The sequence below is a fragment of the Siniperca chuatsi genome, linkage group LG20 (genome assembly GCF_020085105.1).
Source record: "Siniperca chuatsi isolate FFG_IHB_CAS linkage group LG20, ASM2008510v1, whole genome shotgun sequence".
Lineage (NCBI taxonomy): Eukaryota > Metazoa > Chordata > Actinopteri > Centrarchiformes > Sinipercidae > Siniperca > Siniperca chuatsi.
The window spans coordinates 6716789-6737347 of record NC_058061.1 but is presented as its reverse complement, the minus strand read 5'-3'; the positions used below and the strand labels follow the sequence as shown (position 1 = coordinate 6737347).

The following is a 20559-nucleotide window of genomic DNA, read 5'->3' as shown; positions in this document are numbered from 1 at the left end:
TGTAAGCTGACCACTCGGGCCCCTATTTTTTACATGCAGTTACACACTGCCAGTGTTCTGACGATTTATGCTGCCTTGTCGAAGAATTCTACCTTATGTTTCCAGTTGTGTATATCCCATAATAAATAATAATAATAAATAAATAAATGCTCCCACTACAGAATAATTTTATATTACACCACTACTCACTCCATGTATACTGTAAGAATATGGGGAGCATGTTCAAATACTATATTATTATATCTCTATTTAAGATTTCAGGGAGTCGTGGGTCATGCGCAGACCCGCTGAGCAGCACAGCTCAATAGGTAGCCCATATTGACAGAACACCAGTTAGTGACTGGTAAAAAAAATTGTGTGGCTGGTAGATTTTGTAATCCACCAGCCAAAGTGGCAGGTGGACACTGCCATATGATTCAGCTTAGTAGTAGTAGTAGTAGTAGTAGTGGTAGTTTTTTCCACTATTTTCACTTTTATAAAATAAATGATTCATTTATTAATGAAAAAATGATTGGCGTATTAATCATTAATGAAAAATAATCATTAGTTGCAGCCCTAAGCCATTATGTCAACGCATGTCCCCAGAGTGTTTTTCTCCTGCTGCGTGTGATGATTCCACAGTTAGGTATCACTGATGAGCTCTCATGGACTTCCTAATGAGAGGGACTACTGGAGATACTCATCAGTGATCAATGTTTTCTTTGGCCTCACACCTTCCTGTGGGTGAGTGACTATCTGTGTATGGGTGATACGGTATGCCTGCTCGCGTTTTGTTTGGATACCCCTCTCTCCCTCTCACTGCGTTGCTGTCTGCCTCTCTCCTCTCTTTCTTCTGCCTCCCCCCTCATTCTCTTTTATCTCCCCATCGAAGATAAAAACAAAGCGCACATCGCTGGGGAACAATTAGTCTTGGCCATCTCAAATCACTATTGTACATCTCAATCTCACTCATTTTTGCAGCCTATCATCCTCCAGGCATAGAATTAACCCACACTGCTTTGGGAGATGCCCAGGCACTCCAATTCTAAAGGCACCTCACAGTCTATTTTACATTTTATCTCTATTTTGCATCTGTTAAGCCCTCTGTCTGCCATGATGCTCTCTTATATAATTTCCACTTGTTCTTTTCTTATATCACTTAACCTAAGTTTTGCTTTTTCTTCTGGTTCACTGTGTATTCTTTCTTTGCACTGACAGAGACTTAACTTCACAGTGTGACTTTCTGATTAGCTGTGTCTGTGGTTTGGCTCTGCTTTTTATGCTTCTGCTGTGTGGAGGCTTTCTTCATGTTTGACTAGCTTAAGGGATCAGATTTTAACAGAATTCAGCAAAGTCAGGATGGCAAGGGGCACAATTTCGAACTTGAAAATGTTAGGTAGTGATGTGAGTTGAATCTGACAGATCAATACTGTGTGGTGCTTTATTGAGTCTCCTCTGTCTTCTTGTATTTGTTATAAATATTTATTCATGACAGCCGGCCCACGGGCTGGTGCCACGCTCAGGTTCTCAAAAGTCAGTGCTGTTTATAAATATGCATCAAGAAGATGCTGGAATTTCTGAATAGTCATTATTGACTTATGGAGATATGTCATGCACTTTTGAACTGCAAACAATTACTGCTCATATGCTTGTAATTTTTCTTGATTTTCTTCATTATGCACCTTGTGTGTACTGTGTTTTACATCCCTGGATTTCTGTTTTGCAAAGGAAAAAGAATTTCTACTTATCAGTTTGACATATTTTTCCTCAACATAACTTCAAATGACATTGTAATCTGTAATGCACTATTTTGGAATAAGATGATTAGTCATCTGCATCTTTCATAAATTCTCTGAAGTATACAATCAGTTCCCCAGTTTATTAGATACACCTACCTAAAACTAATGCTGTTTTATACAACAGCCCTGCAACAAATCCTACCTTCACGAAGGTTATGATGTTTAGTTTTTGTTTAAATTGTTTTAGATAGGTGTTGATTCAACTTTATGGTCATTTTGGAGGCTGTAGTTAGTGATGCAGTTGAACTGTATTACATTACCCTGAGAGATGTTACTAATATTTTGTCCACCCCATTTATATCAGTGAGAGTAGATTAAATATTACAACAACAGAATAAACAGGAATTGCTTAGTTGATCACCAATATTTTCAAATGAAAGCATTTAGAACTGGAAACTAAGGATGTTTTACCATGTTGTGTATCTCCATGATAAGATACTATACCTCACACTATACTAGTAGTATAAATAATGCATATGATGAAATCTTCTCATCAAATTAAGCGTATACTTCCATCAACCTCAGTAGTACATCTGAATCTGTGAGTGAAAATGAAAAGCTTGTAAATCATCTTTGGCCTCTCAGTCCCTTATTTTCCTCCCCATTCCTCCTCTTATCAGTCTACCTCCAGTAGATTTGTCGAGCCGAAATTGAAGAACAAAATATCAGCACTATAGATCATTTTGACAGTTTAATTTCAACGCCTGATTATCAGTCAATTTGATAATTATATTATTCAACCATCCAATTAATGTGTTCTATATTTACAATGATCATCAAGTAAGCTCTCCATTTTTGTGTCATTTATCAAGGGTGAGATATTAGAACCACAAGGGACCTTGACAGTTTGTGTGTGAGGCTTCATGATTGACATGTAAAAATCAGTGTGTCTGTTGCCACCTTCAGTATGTGCATCACCCCGTGCTGGTCTTCCTCAATCCATTCCTTCACACTCAACAGAGTGTGTTCAGGAAACACAGAAAGAGCGAAAGACAAAGCGAAACGGAGTGGAGGCGAACGAATGGTGAAAGGATTTCATGCCTCCTCCTCGTCTTTACTTCTCTCCTGTCTGCTCTTTCTAGCTTGGAGGAAAGTGGTGCGCTGTGCCAGTGAGTTAGTGACACACAAATACACAGAGCAGGAGCTGCAGGAGCAATTCTTCATGACTTGATGCCTCTGCTTCCTCTTCCCTTTTAGCCAGATATCTCTGACACTCCCAGAGCAAGTCAAGCTCACCCAACACAAGCAACAGTGCTTCACATGAGACTAGGTAGCTCCAAATGGGACACGTTCAAAAAGGGTTTTCCATCTGGAGTGTGGCAGCTTGGTGTTTACATGCCAGTGATAATCAAATACAGCAGAGTGTGCTTTGTCTTAGGTGAGATCCTAGCATCTGACCATCTACAATCTGTTACAGTCAGAAAGATATAAGCATCCACTGCAGTTGCCTCTCTGTTCAAGTCTTTCCATTCAAATGTTTTTCAGTAGTTTGACAACTCGATGCTTGTTTCTCATCTATGCCTACTCATCAAAGATAAGTTCACATGAAATAAATTTGCTTCTCTCTTTTATCCATAAAGCTCACACTTTTTTCCTGTCATTCTTTAGTCTGTGTTTTCATCTGCACATTTGTGCCTCCGGGTTCATGGATGTGTGTGGGATTTTAGAGTCGGTGTTCTTTATTCGGATGCTTTTGAGGTATTTTCCACCCGCTTGGTTTAGCAGCAAGATGTCTCATTAAAAAAAAAACAAAAAAAACTTAAATTCCAAACTCTGTTCTTTATTCTTTACAGATGACGTGCCTCCCTACTTCAAGACAGAGCCAGTGCGTAGCCAGCTCCATCTGGAACGCAACAGGCTGGTGCTGACCTGTATGGCTGAGGGAAGCTGGCCACTGGAGTTCAAATGGATCCACAACAGCACGGAGCTGACCCGCTTCTCACTGGAGTACAGGTGAGGACAAACTGCATAACTTTGATTAAGAGAGAAGAGAGCGAGAAGTGAGAGAGATGTATAGACCAGAGCTGCATCGCGTCATCAAGTGCCAAGGCCGCACCCCCTTTTGGGGGAAAGAATTGTGCTTTCACATAAAGAGAGAAACACTAAAATGCAGAAAAGCTGATGTGTAGCAGGTTGTAAAACAAATAAACATACAAATCCAGATCTGATTTGAGGCACATAAGATACATGAATATTCACTGTCAGTGTGGTAAATAGCTAAATGCTGCTGGTGACAGTTACTACTTATGGAAAGCTAGCTTGAGTGGGGGGCTGCTGGAGTACAGTCATACAGTATATACATCAGACTGTCGTCTCCAACTAAATCTCAGTGTAGCCAGTTGGCTATGTTGGTTATTTACAAACAACACTTAGTTGTTACTTAATGATACCTGGTGATTCAATCAAATATGTATATATGTCCGAATAAGCAATATCTGGCCACTGTGTTGGGTCATTGATCGACTTGTATGGGGGAAGACTAATGGGGCATGATGGCTATAACTGACTGGTTGATTGATAGATACAATGATTTTATTATGGCCAGAATGTACAGAGTCTTTATCGTTTATGTGGCATGTTGTATTAAAATTTGAACTTGATTTTAAAAATACAAACATATCCGCGGGGTAAAGCTTGTGAGGTAGCCTTAGCTAGCGTTAGCCAAAGCTAAATTTTCACACACTTTCCTATCACATTATTAATTCAGTACCACCAAAGTGAGGGAGTAGCTAAATAAAATTAATGAAAAAAGTAAGCTAAACTAGTCTTACTAAAAGGTAACAAATGTTCGCCTAGCTTAGTTAGCAGCGTAGCAGTAACTGCCACCTAAGTGTCTGTCTCTTATGAAATTTTGGATTTTTTTCACATCTTTTTCTACACAGCCAGTTATAGTTTCATCATGGATTAGCCTACTAAATAAAGAAATAGCTCTTGCTGTTTTGTTTCTCTTTCTCTCTGCCTCTCTCCTTTCCCCTCATGGTTGTGTGACCTCCAGCACTCTCTCTAGAGAGGCAGCGCACAAGCGAAAGGCGCGAATGAGGGTTAGGGCAGCAGATAAACCGTCTTTTAATGGTAACTGGAAGATCTGTAATGTGGCAAACATTGCTTTTATCTCAGAGAGCAGTGTGTCTGCACCCAGTGTTTCTGTGTTCATGCGTGTGTGCAGACAGCAGTGAAATGAAGCACTAGAGGATTGAAAGAAAAGTCGTTGACATACGCTTTGCTGATCTTAGATGAACCATTGTGTTAATATGTGAGAGAGTGTGTATCTGAAAACAACAGAGGGTGAACGTACAAGCAACATCAGCCTTGTTGATGGAGCTGGGCCTTTCTCCTGACAATCTCTGGAGACAGATAAGACCAGAGTAGGAACAGGGGGGTAGGAAGGGCAAGTGACACGCAGATGCTACAACAATTGATCAGAAAGGACTGTACTTGAGAACAACACTGTCTGTTGGAGCCTCAGGGCCTGAGTGATAGTGCTAGTCAGGCACAAAGCTGTGCAGGATTCTGCATGTGTGAGTGAGTGCATACTGTAAAAAAAAAAGCATAATTTAAGACCAGTTGAAATGGACACACATTTTCCTGAAAACAGTGATTGCACTTGTTTTTCACCCCAGGGTGCTCAGGCATGATGTAGGTGGAGTTAGCTGCTAAAATAAAGTGACAAATATCTACGACATATAGCATGCTCCCCAACAAACAGAGGTGTGCAGAAAATCATACACCTAATACAACATCCAGTATTGATTATGTAGCAGCTGAAGGGTTGTTTTTTATTTTGTATTTTACAACATGGTGTAACTGAAAAATATATTGATTATTGACCATTGTTCAACATTAAAGTGCTTTTGAGTACTGCCTCGACTGGGTATAGCTGTTGGAATAAAGTGAACTCCGGGAATTGTTAATAGTGAAACCCCTCCTGCACAAAGAGACGTAAAGCGCTAACACATAAGGAAATCACAATTTCCCTCAAATCCCTTATATCGAATCCAACAGTCTTTCTGTGCTTAACATGCATGACATCTTAATACTCCTGTGCAATATACTCTTTTCAGTTTAAAAATTCCCTTTTTATTGATATTGATATTTATTCATACCTATTACTGCTGTGCTATATCCTCCGTCTCATTATCATCTTAATAGCTACACTTGACTTGACAGTTCATTCATATAAAGTAATAAAGTATATTACTTTATACCGTATTATTATCATCAACCGGTAAACCCACTTTGTACTTATTTTATACTTATTTTATACTTATACCCACTTGGTACTTAATTTATTTCCTGACCTGTATTATAGTGTATTATATTTTTTGCTTAGTACTTCTCGTCCTGTGTGCACTGACGTGATAGTGAGCTGCTGTAACAAAAGAGTTTACCGTCGGGGATCAATAAAGCATTTCTGATTCTGATTCTGATTCTAATCTCATTGGTGTACAGTTCAGAATCATTCGTCACTGTGCTATGTACCACCGCAACAATCTTTCAATAGGAAATACATCACATAAAGGAATTCAAGATACAACCTCAGAGGGCAAGGGCAACATTCGTAACATAGTGTGTACCTATTCATTTCCTTGTGTATTTCGGCAGCTTTATGCAGGTGAAAGCGTGTTGTGTGTGTGTGTGTGTTGTTTGTGTGTATGCAATCCTCCTCATTCCTCAAGTCGGCCTTTTTCTGTGCCAGGAGAGTATTTGAGCAGAGCAGACCCCCATATTAATTAGGTTACGGTAGAGGTCCCCAGTGCTGAGTGCAGCTTTAAATATTGACACCATGTGACTTGACCTTGTGTCCTCTGGCAACCGATCAATACTGCAAGGCGTGTGCGTGCGGGCATTACTATTCAACATGTAGGTGTGAGTGTGTGTGTGAGAGAGAGAGTGCTGGAAGAGGTAAGAGCATGGCACAGTTTCAGTGATCTGCTGTGGGGAGGGCCACACTTGGGAGAGAACAGGCTCAGCACTGACTGCTTTCACATATCAGCAACATCAGCTACATAATAATTTTTATTTATTTTATTTTTTGCATAGTAGTGCCAACCAGACACACACACATGTATTCACACCATTTGGCCAGCATCCTGCTTTCTTTGTTCCCAAAAAAATCATTTAAAGGATTTATCTCCAAATTAAAATTCAACTTAATTAAGATTGAAGATTATATCCAATACAATTAAGCGTTTTTGAACCCAGTGAATTTTCCTGCACACAATGCTTTAGTAGAACAATTGGTCTATAAATACACACCATAGCACCACAGCTTCCTATCACATGACCAAAACCTCAGGGGTGTTTACCTGGCACGCCACCAGTCTTTATGCTGCCAATTAACCTAGTAACTTAATTAAGTGACTTAATTATTAATCAAACCTTAAGAGTCATTTTTGTTTGTCAATTGGTTCTTGGCTGGGTTGGTGGAGTGTAGCCTCTGTTTCCTTTAGGGAATAGTAAACTTTCCCCAATTTTCATATTGTAATGAGATGGGCAGCAAAAAAAAAAAAGTCTTAAAGGACTTAACAAACACAGGGATAAAAAAACAAAGTAGATGTAATCAGTGATGGAGAAGACTTGACTTTTTCATCTCTATGTACTTACTGTCCCTTGTTGTTGTGAGTGAAAATTAGTTTTCCCTAACAATACAATCACAACAAAAGAAGTGCTTTTGCGGTCAACTCTGCTTTTGCAGTCTCTCCAGTAATGGCTTGTCTCTGCAAAATGTGACAGTGTGTTCAGAAATAGGCCAGTTATACATTTGTATTGTATTTATTTTTCAAGCGATAGACAAGTACTATAGATAGATATATTGATTAAATTCATGTCATATATTTCCCGAAAATCCCCATTCCACCTTCCCACCTCTCTCCACACGCTTGATCTCTCTTTCATCCTTCCTCTTTGTTCATCCTGTCTGCATTTAATCCAGTCATACGTGAACTACCACCAAGCATCCATAGTTTTTTTTTTAACAGATATAATTTCATGGTGGCTCTGAACAAATTAATAGTTCAATACAGTATTATTCCATGTCTGGGTGACGAGATGACGAGTTCAGCTTGCTGACTAGATGGAAATGAAGGAAAAGCAGGGGGCAAAGTAGCGGTAGATTACAACATGTTTTTGTGTGTGTGTGTCTGTGTGTGCAAAAGGAAATCTGCTTTTGGACCACACACACCAACAAATATTCTGATGATGTGATACACATGATTGAGTTTCAAACCATTTCATTTAATGGATAAATGTAACTTAAAACACAGTATTGGGTATTATTCCATTGTTCTGTTTATTGATTCTTTTTCTGAATGTTTACTGGTTCCAACTCGTAATGATATTTTTATAATTACAGCAACAAATATATATATAATCTCAGCATGAACAGAAACCAAATTATATTGAAAGCAAAAAACACCTTTATTTGAGTCCTCCAGAACAAGACAAATTGGAGACTGTTAAAATATCTCCCTTTCATATTTTTATTTTTGTATTACATGAATAATTTAAACACACAACCAAAACAGTTTGCTTGTTAGCGAGTTGCAACCAGCTGGATGCCCCATGTGTATGTGTGTCAAGGGTTAAGGTGCAAATGAAATGGGACGGGGAATAAACAAAGCATCGAATAAGACTTTGAGATTCGAATTTGCCCATTCACTCACATTCATTCTCATTTTCCAACTGCAACCTCCATGTATGTTCTTCAGTTTGGCACCATTCAACACATCTCACAAATTCATGTATTGCTCTTAATGCTGCTGCTGTTGCTCACTTACACACTCCAGTGTGTGTCACTCCAGTTTGTGACATTCTCTATTTAATGTGTATGCATTTCCTCCACATCTGCTGTAATTTCCTCTCTTGAAGGCCTTGCCATGAGGCTGTGAAGAGCCCTTACATTGTGAATAAAAGCAATAAATGAACAGTAAATAAATTAAATAATAAACATGTAGAGTAAGCAAAGTTTATTTCTATAGCACCTTTCACAGACAACAGTCACAAAGTGCTTCACAGTCAAAGAAATAAAATCAAAATCAAAGAGCCACTTCACTGGATAAAATGAGAGTATCCTTGAAAACTGCCTGTTTATGTATAATCACGTACCGTAATTTTCCTGACAAAGATGGATAGGTAGACATTGAATATGAGACTTTCCAATACAGCCACAGAAATTGCTCATGTATTGTTCAACTGAGTGGTTCAACTGATTGGTTGATTCAATTCAGTCAGATTATTTGACTCATTTTGATTTTGTTATCCTTGTTCATTTTGTCATGTTAGTTCTAATGAGATCAGCGGTATTCTTGCTAAGGAGAAAGAGTAGCAGTAACATCAAATTACATGCAGAAAACTTGCCTGCACTTGGGTCTATACTTGAATCACATCGTGTCAGGGACTGGCAGGGCTCGGACAGAGCCAGCCAGGCAGCATTTCTCTCTGGATGACCTTAATGGATTCCCCTCTGTAACTAAAAAACGTCCATTTTCTATCTCCCTGGCATTCTCCTCCACAGCCCCCAGATACAATAGATTTTTTTTCCACCTTTCTCTCTCCCCCATTGCACTCACTCACGCCTTGTTTTCTCTGGGGGAGTGAGTGAGTGAGTGAGTGAGTCAGAAAGTGCAAGTGAGAGAGTGAGAGAGAAAAAAATACAGCATTCATGTTATTATGCACATTTACTGTGTTTGTGAATGACTGTGTGTGTCTTTATGTGTTTCAGTCTCAGTGTACTGTCTGCAGTTACGGCTGTTTTTCTAATGGGTGATCCACAGCATTATGAAACACTTCTGTATAATCACAAGGACATCTGAGTGTATTAACAACTAGACTGAATGTTCAACCATTCACATTAAGGTACTCTTCTCTGATGCCATGCATACTTGAGGACGTACTGTTCACCAGCATGTATAATGTGTGTATAATATGTAGTGTATGTAGTATATGTTTCCTTCAACTGTTAGGATTATCATACTTATGACCGTGTTAACACAGTATGGTATGATTTTGCATAATGGTGTGTCTACAGTTCGATATGGTATGACAGAAACATACTGGTGAGGTTCCCAAACGTTTAGTGCTGACCTACATTCAAAGGAGGCTGGCAGGGGTGCTGGTGTCTGCAGGCTTCTCTCTGATTTAAACAGACCCACTCAATAATCCCAGAAAAATGTGTGGCTGCTGGTATTGTATCATACAGTAATTGCAATACACCATATGTGTCACAGAATGGATAGAGAAGTGCTGCAATGAAAAACCCTTAGTCTTCACATGCATCAGAGATTGGGAATGGATAGATTGGATATGGAATTCTATAAATATCTGATCAAACCACAAGTCTACAAGACTAAGAATATGACAGAGCATTTGATGACAACTTTTGATATCTGGTACACAATTTTAATAACACATATCGCCCTGTGTTAAAGCATTGCGATTCGATACCCAGCTCTGCCAGTAAGTGGGTGCGACTGCATTGCAAGCTCAAACTGCACCACTCGCTAACAAAGCCTTCATCCAAGCAGATGCATTGACTTTTACTTGTCACATATTTGTGATGCAAATCCTCAGATGCAGATCCTGTGTGCTATGCTTCAATCAACTTGAATAATGTTATATATGAACATGCAACACCAAACCAATGTTGGCCATCAGAGATGCCTGAACTGATAGAGTGAGGAAATACAGTTGGCAATAGTTTGTGTAAATTGTCTCCATTACAGTTCTCCATCTGTTTTATTCTTAAAAAACTGTGGAGAACATGTGGAGGCTGTCCCTCTGGGCCTGTAGACGAATTACCCACTATTGATTTCCAGTAGCTTAAGCCAGAAGTCCCATTACATGATGATGATGAAGATAAAGAAACTCATCGTATAGAATTTAGAAGATGATCTCAATATGCGATTCATTACACTTTCAAAGGACATCTCAGAAACCTATACTGCATTATCGATTTGCTTTGGACAATGAGCTGCTTTCAAAGACATCACCTATAGCTCAGTGAAGAACTGGAAATGTGTATGTTTGATTGTGCGTCAGTGTATTTGTCACACGGTAGCATTTTACTTGACTTGTTGCTTTCTGTGATGGATATTTTAAGTCATGATATGATAGCACAAGCATATAATAATCCTATTAGAATAATGACACACATCAATCCATCATGATCCCTAAAACAAATAAGTAATTAGGCCGTCAAAAGTAATAATTTGCCACTTTTATTGCCTTTGTTAATAGAGTACTGAATGTACAAGCAAGCTGTTGAAGTCTTGCAAGTGTGCCACGATGCCGTAAGTGAACTCATTAACGAAAGTAAAGTGACATCAAACTGTTATAAGAGGGTGATGACCTTTTCATCAGCTCCAAACAATTTGATGAGAATAAAAAACATCATTACAAGTGAGCTGTGACACACTGTGCTATGTGTCTGCTTTCATTATGAGTGGTAAAATAATTGTTGCATGACGTGATGTAAAAGACTATCAGTTTTCAAATGATTTGCCATGTTTAGCAGAGAAATAACATAAACCCAAATGAAAATAAATTAAAATGATAGCAAATGCCTTGATTCTAGGGATAAAAGATGTATGTCATTACCGACTCATCCCAGATTTATAATGCTTTATGATGTATCATGATTTACTGTCATGCTGTTAGGGTATAATTACAATATCCTAATGATCTATTTATGAGGGTTTATAATCTTACTGTATAACTAGTAATTTAAGTAAAATGTTGTTGGAGCTAACCTTGCGCGGCACAGGTATGATGTTATTATGGGAACACTCACTATAAAGTGCACTGCAGCCATCTTCAATCAAGGATTATAGTTTTGCCAATCATCCCCTACCCTCCCGTTATCTTTCCCTCCCTCTTTCTCTATCTTTTCCGTCTTTTCGTTCTTCCATCTTCTCCACACTCTCTGCCTTCCTCCCACTTTCTCATGTTCCTCTATCCGTCTCCCCGCCTCTCCTCCAGCTAATCATTTCTCCTGAGTGGGGCTAATTAAAGGGGATCTGACGGAGTGCACTGACCACAGGAACATCAATCAATCTCTGTCCAACACAGTGAGCCCCCGCTGACTCCCCCAACCTGCTGCCAACGCGCACAGCTCCGCAAAGGTTAATTGTATTCATTATATGGGACAGAGCGAAAGAGGGAGACAGAGAGAGAATACTGTCTAAAGTCACCCTGAAGGTTCTGGCTCTGGGGTGAATCCTCGGTAGGCCTCAGCGAGGTTAAACTTGGAGCACCAACACCACCTGTCAGCTATCTCTCTCTTAATGTCTGCTTCTTCTCCACCCACAATGATGTGACTAACATTTTTACTTTTTTTCCACCCCCTTCTCTTGCACTTCTTATTCACCTTCTCTATTCACCTCATCCCCCTTCCATCTATGCAAAACACATATGCGTAATTATATTAATTTAGTTGATGAAACATATGAAAGGAGTCACACATCATTAATAGAGCCTCCTGATTAGTTGATTAAGCCTTAACAGACTTTGGGCTAAAACTCATTTAGTCCTTCAGGTCCAACTGACGCTGCTGCTAATGAGGTTTGATACCACTTCATTTTTTGTAATAGATATTAACAGCCTTCCAACACACCCATCCATTTGTTATTGGAGCACTACTTCCATTTGTTAGCAGCCACTTCCAAAGCTCAAGGGCAGCTTTCTAGACGTTTTCAAGGTATCAAAATAACACAGGTGAAACTTTGCTTTGTATTGACGTTAATAATCTAGCATATTAGACTGATAATAAGACTGAATTGCCAATTTCATTTCACTGTATTCATTGAGCCTGATAGCATGTTCATGTTGGATGGCTGCACTTCGGGATTGCAGTATTTTTTCCCTAAACAATTAGTAATGAGTGATGTATCCATTTTCTGTCGCCATGGAAGCTGTGGTTGCTAGAAACAGTTATCTGTAACATTACTCTGAACAAACCTGAAGGCATATAGATGCCTGGTCCTACTTTAAGGCAGGATGTCAGCCTGACCAAAATCACAAGGATTTCAAAAGATAATCTGGTTGGGCAGGTCTGTTGAAATATTTAGATTTTGTATAAGGTTTCCTTCAGTAAACTATGTGTTTGGTTGGATAATTTTACACAGCCTCTCACAAAGTATCATTTCAACTTGCTTTTCTTCTCTTTAGTCTTTAGCAGTATGTAAAAACTTTTGCCTGAATTGTTTTAGAATATGTTAATGTATATTTGTATGTGTATATAGAGAGTCAAGAGGAGTACTGTTTGTTTAGGCAACATCATGCACAAATAATAGTGCTTATTTTAGAGGAACAGTTTTTATGATGGCTTTTACTTCTGTTTCATTCACCTGCGCCCTTCCCAAACATTTATTCATGCAAAAAATAAGGCTTTAAGCAAAAGATTAAATCACAAAAAACAAATTGTATGTGGTTACTATAGAAACCTGTACAATCCATCACTGAAGGGTTGCATTCTGCCTGCACTCTTGAGCATCATTTGGGAATACGACAGCAAAGACGGCAAGCACACTCACTAGTGGCAACTGTTTCACCTCCCACAAGAAGTATTTATTTTGACAAGAATGTGTTCTGCTAGAGTGACTCGAATTAAACATGTACAACTCGCTGTAGGCTAATTCACAACTTCTGCATGTTGTGCTGCCATCGAACATGCCATTAGAGACTGTCTGTGCAATCACTTTAACAGTTGGTCTCTCCACGTATCTCCCACTGTTTATTAGTTATTGGAAGGCTGTTAAGAAGTTGATGGCTGGCGTTTAGAGCTGTCTGAATGCCTGATGTCTAAAATAATTAACTTCAATGATTCAAAATAGACAAACGTTCTGTATCCCAGTGCTGTTGAGTTTATCTCTCACAGATATACCCTGGTGTATTATCGAAAAGGCACGTGCACACAATCAAACAAACATTGATTACTGATGAGTATCTACAGGAGTCTATTCTTGAAGCCAATACACTGGTTGTAGGTTCAAGTGATGCTTTCTAACAGTGGAAGCTGTTATACACACACACACACACACACACACACACACAGGACCATTAGGGGTTCAGTATACACTTTTCCTTTTAGCAATGGCAATTTGAATGGCCACTTAAAATCATCATAGCCGTGGGTGTGATTGTCAAAATTTTGTAACCCGTCCCCCCAATTCGTTCCAAGACGTTGGAATGGTGTGGGAGCAGGGGTTTCAGACACTGTTGGACAATCCGTCAAGCACGTCGTTTGAAGCATACTGACACTTTATACTTTACACAAGTAAAAAATAATATATTGCTGAAAGTGTAATGTTTAAATGTTTACTAAATGTAAAGGTGTGTTGAACAAGTTGAAGGTTGTTTTTGGTACTGCTTCAAAGTAGACAGTAAAAGAGTTACTAATGTAAGTGTAATTAAAGTACAAATTTGCATACCTGTAAGACAACATAACTTAAATTGTAATTTAGTATACTTATTTGTGTACTATTTTAAGTATATTTTAACTGTATGTATGTGTATTGTTGCCTGTATAAGTTGTGTAGTGTAACGTAGGTCGTATCTTTAATGTAATTTATAGTATAGCGCAATATAGTTTTAATTATAGTTTTAAGGGTTTGCAAAATAAATGAGAGCCAGCATTTTTAACATCCTTACTTGCCACTTTTGGCATCAGCTGTATCACCAGATGTGGCTCAAGAAACAACATACATCAAGTCAGTAGTTAGTAAACACAGTTCAGCCCCAGACACACGGCAGCTTTATAAAGTATATGTTACGCTGCCTCCACATGGCAGGGAGGCAGTACTGCCACCACAGTTGGACACTGAAGTCAAGGTCACGGGGAGAGTGTCAACTGCTGGAGACATGCAGCTTCAACCGTTATCCCAGGGGATTTTGTGCACACATATGTGTGTGTGTATTTGCATAGAATACATTTTAATGCAAGTGTTTGTTGTCTGTGCCTGTCTATGTAAGTGTGCGTGTCTAGGGGGAAGGCTTCTCTGTGGTAGCTGGGTTAGCCTCTCGAGCATCATTATCATTAGAATAAACAACAGCTAAGCTCCGATGTCCTCTGTGCCCTTGTTCCTCTATTAGATGGTCTTAAGTTTGTGTGTTTGTGCCTTTTCAGCATATTCATGCTTACAAATTTGCAAATGCCTGTGTTTGTACACTTACATAAGTACCCTTTTGATTTCTACTTTTGTCTTAATTAGTTTACCAGTTTAGTGTGATTTTAAGAGAATCTTCATCCGTATTTTGTGTGTGACTGTTCTTATTAAAGGTACCTAATCCCTTCGTTGGACCGCTCCCATGCTGGCTTCTACCGCTGCATCGTGAGGAATCGGGTAGGAGCCCTTCTACAGAGGCGCACAGAAGTACAGGTGGCCTGTAAGTATCCACACGGGATGCAGGTGAAACACAGATGAATGGACAAAATGGATGAATAAAAGGATGGATGAGAGAGAGAGAGAGAGAGAGAGAGAGAGAGAGAGAGAGAGAGAGACTGCCTGCAGAGTACACAGTATGCCCACACTCTGTTTGGTTGCCTTTGTATCAAGGACTGACTTGGGAGGGACAAATGCTGGCAGGGTGAAAGATCTACCTGCGTATCATTCTGGGTGTTATCAACCCGGACAGCTGTTCCACTCAGCATTCTCATTAGATTGATATTGTTGCCGTGGTTGTTTTTAACTTTGCTTCATTTCTATATGACGGCCCGCTTATTTCATTCTCTCTCTTTTGTCAACAACATCTGTCGTTTCTTGGCGAAAATGGGGCTCAGATGTGTCGTGTTTCTGTAAATTTCCAGCGCCACTTTTAGGCTGCTCAGCTCCCTCGTCTTGTTAACGAGCTATTATAGACGCGCCTCAGAGGTGTCTGGAGTGTTGTCACGCCGACTCCACCCCCACCCCCCCATAGGCACAACCACCCTACGCCCATTATCCCGCCTTCCCAGGGTATGCCAGGTTCATTGGCTTCCCCTTGTTCCAGCGACATTTGAGGGGATGTGACACACCGCTGTACCTGACTGAACAATGCAGCCAACCAGGCGTGAGAGAGAAAGAGATGGGAGGGAGACAGAGAGGGCCTAACAGTCCCACCGGTCCACTACTTCAGTATTGGGCAAACATACTGTTGCTGTAGCCAAATGCATCCGCATCTCCTCTCTCTTCCAGCAGTCTGACCCTTTGTTGCTTCCACCACTGTTTCTTTTTGTTGTTGCTTTCCTTCCTCTCTCTTGACTTTGTCTGCTGTCTGGCCACCACTGCTTTCTATTTATTTCTTGGCTTCCACCCCACTGTTATTCTGTTTCTCTTTATTCCCACCTCTTCCCATTTCCATGATTCTCTTCTTCCCTCTCATCAGTTACTCATGTAGGGGTATGGACGGTGAGGCAGAGTAAAAAGGAGAATTAAGGACACTTGCAGAAGAAATGGATGAGAGACAGGGGAGGGAGAGAGAATAAAAAGATAAAATGGGAGATATGGGGATATCTCTTTTGCAAGCTCCATTGAGGCAACACAATTAGGATTACGGAGACACACCTCAGAGAAAGGGAAACATGCAGAGGCATTAGAGTTTAGGGAGGGGGAGGAGGACATCACATCGCCGAAACTGCAGATCAAAGTCGGGATTTGCACACTTCCCAGATTTTCATTTAAGCTAAGCACCACAGCTGCACCGCAAAGCCAGATTACCTTTTTTATTCTCTTTGAAAGAGAGCGAGAGAGAGAGAAAAATAAGATTGCCATCGATGCACAACTACTCCAGCATCCACAGTTCAAAGCCCCATACCTTGATCCCTACATTTTTCAAAGATATTATTATTTCTAAACTGTGTTAGAACTTAATTGAGCGTTTGATGTTATGTTCAAATGATTTCAGCAGTTTTATTTATTGTTTCCCTTGGATTGAAGAGAGAAATATATGATCCTTTCCTCGCCTCTCATGGAGCTAAAAAAACAATCAGGTATTCAGCTGTCACTTCTTCAAAACCAAAGTCTGCACATTCTCTTTCAGACAGCATTGGAGGAAGAAAGGATATTGTCTGCGTGTTACTGCTGTCCTATAAAGGTTTACAGTCAGCATCAGCCAATATGATTGCTGAAGAGAATTGCACAGCTAAGATCGAAACAACAATTGAAGTTAGGGCTGATCGACATGAAATCCATCAAAAATTCCTAACCTGCCCATAGATCTCACTTACAAATAGGCAGAACATGGAGCAGGAATATTAGCGCAGTATTTTTGTCAGCTTTTAAGATAAAATGAGGCAAGGGAGGAATAAAACCGCTGTAACAAATGAAATGTATTAGGAGATAATAGAATAGCGGCAGCGCTGGTCATCTACTATGTTGAGTAATGCACACATTTAGACTGTGATCAAGATTGATTGCCCTCAATGCATCCACACAGGAGGATACGCAATATGAATATGAGTCAATTTAGTGTCCCCTCTGTGTCCCTCTGTGAGTCATTACATCTTTGTTCCTTCTAGCCTTTCTTGATATACTGTGGAAACCATGGCAACAACACTGCGCTGTCCATCAAAGTGGCTCAATGTAACATTTCAGAACAGAAAGCAGATGGCAAAAGCTCTGTGGACTGGGCACCAAAAGTCAGATTCAAGAAAGAAAGGGAAATTTGTGCCTGTGATTTTATGTACCCTTTTCCTTTCTTACTCTCATGTGTTTTTGTGTTGTATTGTTTGTTTGTTTCCCTGTAGTTATGGGCAGTTTTGAGGAGGGTGAACGCAGCCAGTCAGTCTCTCAGGGAGAGGGCGCCGTTATCCCGGCACCACGCATTCGCAGTTTCCCCCAGCCACAAGTCACCTGGTTCAGAGATGGGCGCAAGATTCCACCCAGCAGTCGCATGTAAGTCCTTTTTTTCTTTCGTTTTTTTTTTACTTGTGTTTGTGCCCATGGAGTCATTTTTGGGCTTTACTTTGTTTTTGTGTTTGATTCTGTGAATACCTTTTGGTGCCTTGTTTGTTCCTGGGGATCTTTGAGTGCTTTAGTTTGAGAATGTCTGTTCCTACCTGTCGTTTGTCATTCATCTTGCTACATTTTGTGCTAAAAGAGAGTTTGAATTTCTTCTGCAGAACAAGGCCCAAGATCAAAGCAGTTTTGGCACTTTGTTCCTCAATTTTGAAAAGAAAACCTAAACCAACCAATTTTATTTCAGCTTATCTATGTCTCTGTCTCTCTTCATTTTGGTCTCATCTGAGGTCACCTATCAATGTTTGCTGGCAGCTGTGGTGTTTGCACAACACCATCAATACCCGATGGGCCTATTGAGCACTGGAACTGCTGACAGCCTGTTGTTTGGCTTTCCCATTCTGTTCACTTAAAATGGAAGGGTGTAGATGGAGAGGTGGCCAGTTTTGGTATTTGAGTGCATGGGTTTTGTTCCTGTATGCTCCAATTTTAGAAACATGAAACATGAAAAATGAACACAAATTTTATTGATATATTCAGGTAGGTTTATATATATTATTAAAAGAATACTACATACTACATTAATTTAGCATTGCACTCCTATAACATTGTCGGACTCATGATTATACACAAAAGGATCAAAATTGATGCAGCAGATCCAGAGATATTGTATTATTATTATATTTTTTTATTCCACGCATCCTTCTTCCCTGTCAAAACATGGCGCCTACATTACCCACAATTCAACTCAACCACCGTTTGAAGATTCAGGTGTGTTATGCTAGTTGCGCCTAATGTAGCCTTGAGCTGCTATTCTTGATAAGAAAATCCACTCCTTTTATGAATAGACTGAATTGTCTCCAAGAATATCACACTTTTTCACAATATCCATATTTATTTATTATAGCTCCCATTAGGCTACATACTGAATATCTTCTGTCAAGGTGATAGTGCTTCTCTTTCTCTTTTAATGCTTGGCTTTTTTTGATAGAGCATATGTGCAGGGTTTTTTTCACAGACATCTCTATGTCCTTGTCTTTGTGTGGGCATACTTTGTGGGTGTGTACCTGCGCATGTGTGTGGGTTAAAAAGGCACTTATTCTCATCTCATCACATCTGCATTTCTTCGCAGTGGGAGGTGACCTTGCCCTTGGTTAGAGTGAATCTTTCTTATCAACTCCTCATCATCAGTAATCATATCCTGACCTAGAATGACAATGAGACAAGCGCCCAGACTGGCTGAGAAGCTGAAATGGCCGTGGGTAGGCCGCTCGCTTCGATTTTGTTGTCTTGTTGTGGAAATCTGGATTACTTTTGAGAAGTCGTTAAGAAAAAGGTCAAACAACAGTGACATGTCGAGCTCAGTGTGTGTATTAAGGCTCCCACAAGTTCGTATTTGAAGAGATATTGTTATGTAAGTTTCATGAATGATCACACTTTGTGTTCCTGAGAAGGATCCATCCAATAATTCACACTCTCTTTCAACTCTTTATTAGTTTCACATTTTTCTCATTCCGCCCCTTCTCCTCTCTCTTCTTGTCTCATTTATTTCTTCTGTCGATGTCTCTCTGTACTCTCTTCCTCTCACTCCTTTTGTCTCTGTCATTGGCCACCTATGGTGTGTACTTTGCTTCTCTTCATCCTTGCTTCCTACCCTCTAGGTCTGAGAATGCTAATTCCGCTCCTACTATCAAGGTCACAGTGTGCAAATAAGCACCGTTGATAACAGGTGGCCTTTTTTATTGAAAATCATTTAATTGAATTTGATTGGTGCCACTAGCGTTGACTCTGTGGAGGCATCAAAGTCTCACTAGTGGAGGGAGCACCAAAGAGATAGTTCTGCGCCGAACCGCAAATGTTACCTTGATGAAGGCTTTTTCCAAGGACCAAGACTCTCCAGAGTCAGATCCAGCTGTGTGGTCTCTTTAAACATTCTCACATGGGCTTCTGTGCATAATTGCTATAGTCATTGTGAGACTGGTAGTTCAGTCTGCAAGATCTATGCGTGTCAGGTGTTCATGCTCCACCATGAGCCAAGTTACAATATGAAATGGCAGTAATGGGAGGAAGATGATTGGAAAAACAATGTCATGGACTACGGCCATAGTGACCGTTTTGTCTTTTACAATATCTACTTTCCCACTCTGTGCTTTTTACTTTTTTTTTTCCTATCTCCCCTCATTGTCCCCTGCTCCCGCTGTCTCTCCTCAGGTGTCATAACTTTAATTTGCAGGCTCTCTAGAGGTTCATCTTGCTTCTTCTCCCTGTGCTCTGATTAATCACACCTCAGCAGTAGAGGAGAGGGGACAAACAGCCAGACCCACAATAACTGTGATAATCACCTAACCCAACCAATCTAACTAACAGCTAATAAAATGTACGCTTTCTCTGCCTTCTGTTGTACTTGAACTACACATTTTGTCGCATTGTATTTACATAGTGATCAGTTTGGTGTACTGTCTGTCAAAATGCTGGGAGTTGGTTCTTCAAATTGTGTCATACAGTACAGTGTTCTTGTCTTGCAATTTTTCTTTTTTTTTTTTTTTTTTTTTGCAGTAGAAAGGTGGCAGATGCTTGGAAATGACTCCAGCACGACACTTGGTGATTGCAAGGACTTTTGCGAGGTGAACTGTGTCTCAGGTCCCGTGCACACTCAGCAAATACATCTCAGGTGATCTGACCAAAAGTAGACACCTCAAAATATACAGCAGGTATTTCTGGAGCTGCGAACATGAGCAAAACACTGGGAATCTAAATCTAAATCTAAATCTAAATCAAGGATCAAATCCCTTTATCAAATGCAAATTCTTTAAATACCAAGGGAGTTTCTTTAAGGGACAGGGGAGACGGTT

General features: G+C 39.9%; 1 protein-coding gene across 8 annotated transcripts in view; it reads left to right on the top strand.

Annotated features, from left to right (window-relative positions):
• The window catches only part of sdk2b (sidekick cell adhesion molecule 2b), a 251041-nt gene that overhangs the window by 171279 nt on the left and 59203 nt on the right, over positions 1-20559 (top strand). For all 8 annotated transcript variants that reach the window (XM_044179295.1, XM_044179292.1, XM_044179299.1 and 5 more), the window contains exons 2-4: positions 3572-3731; positions 15052-15158; positions 17497-17644. In XM_044179295.1, the coding sequence (XP_044035230.1) occupies positions 3572-3731; positions 15052-15158; positions 17497-17644 (415 nt within the window). The remainder of the gene's footprint in view (positions 1-3571; positions 3732-15051; positions 15159-17496; positions 17645-20559) is intronic.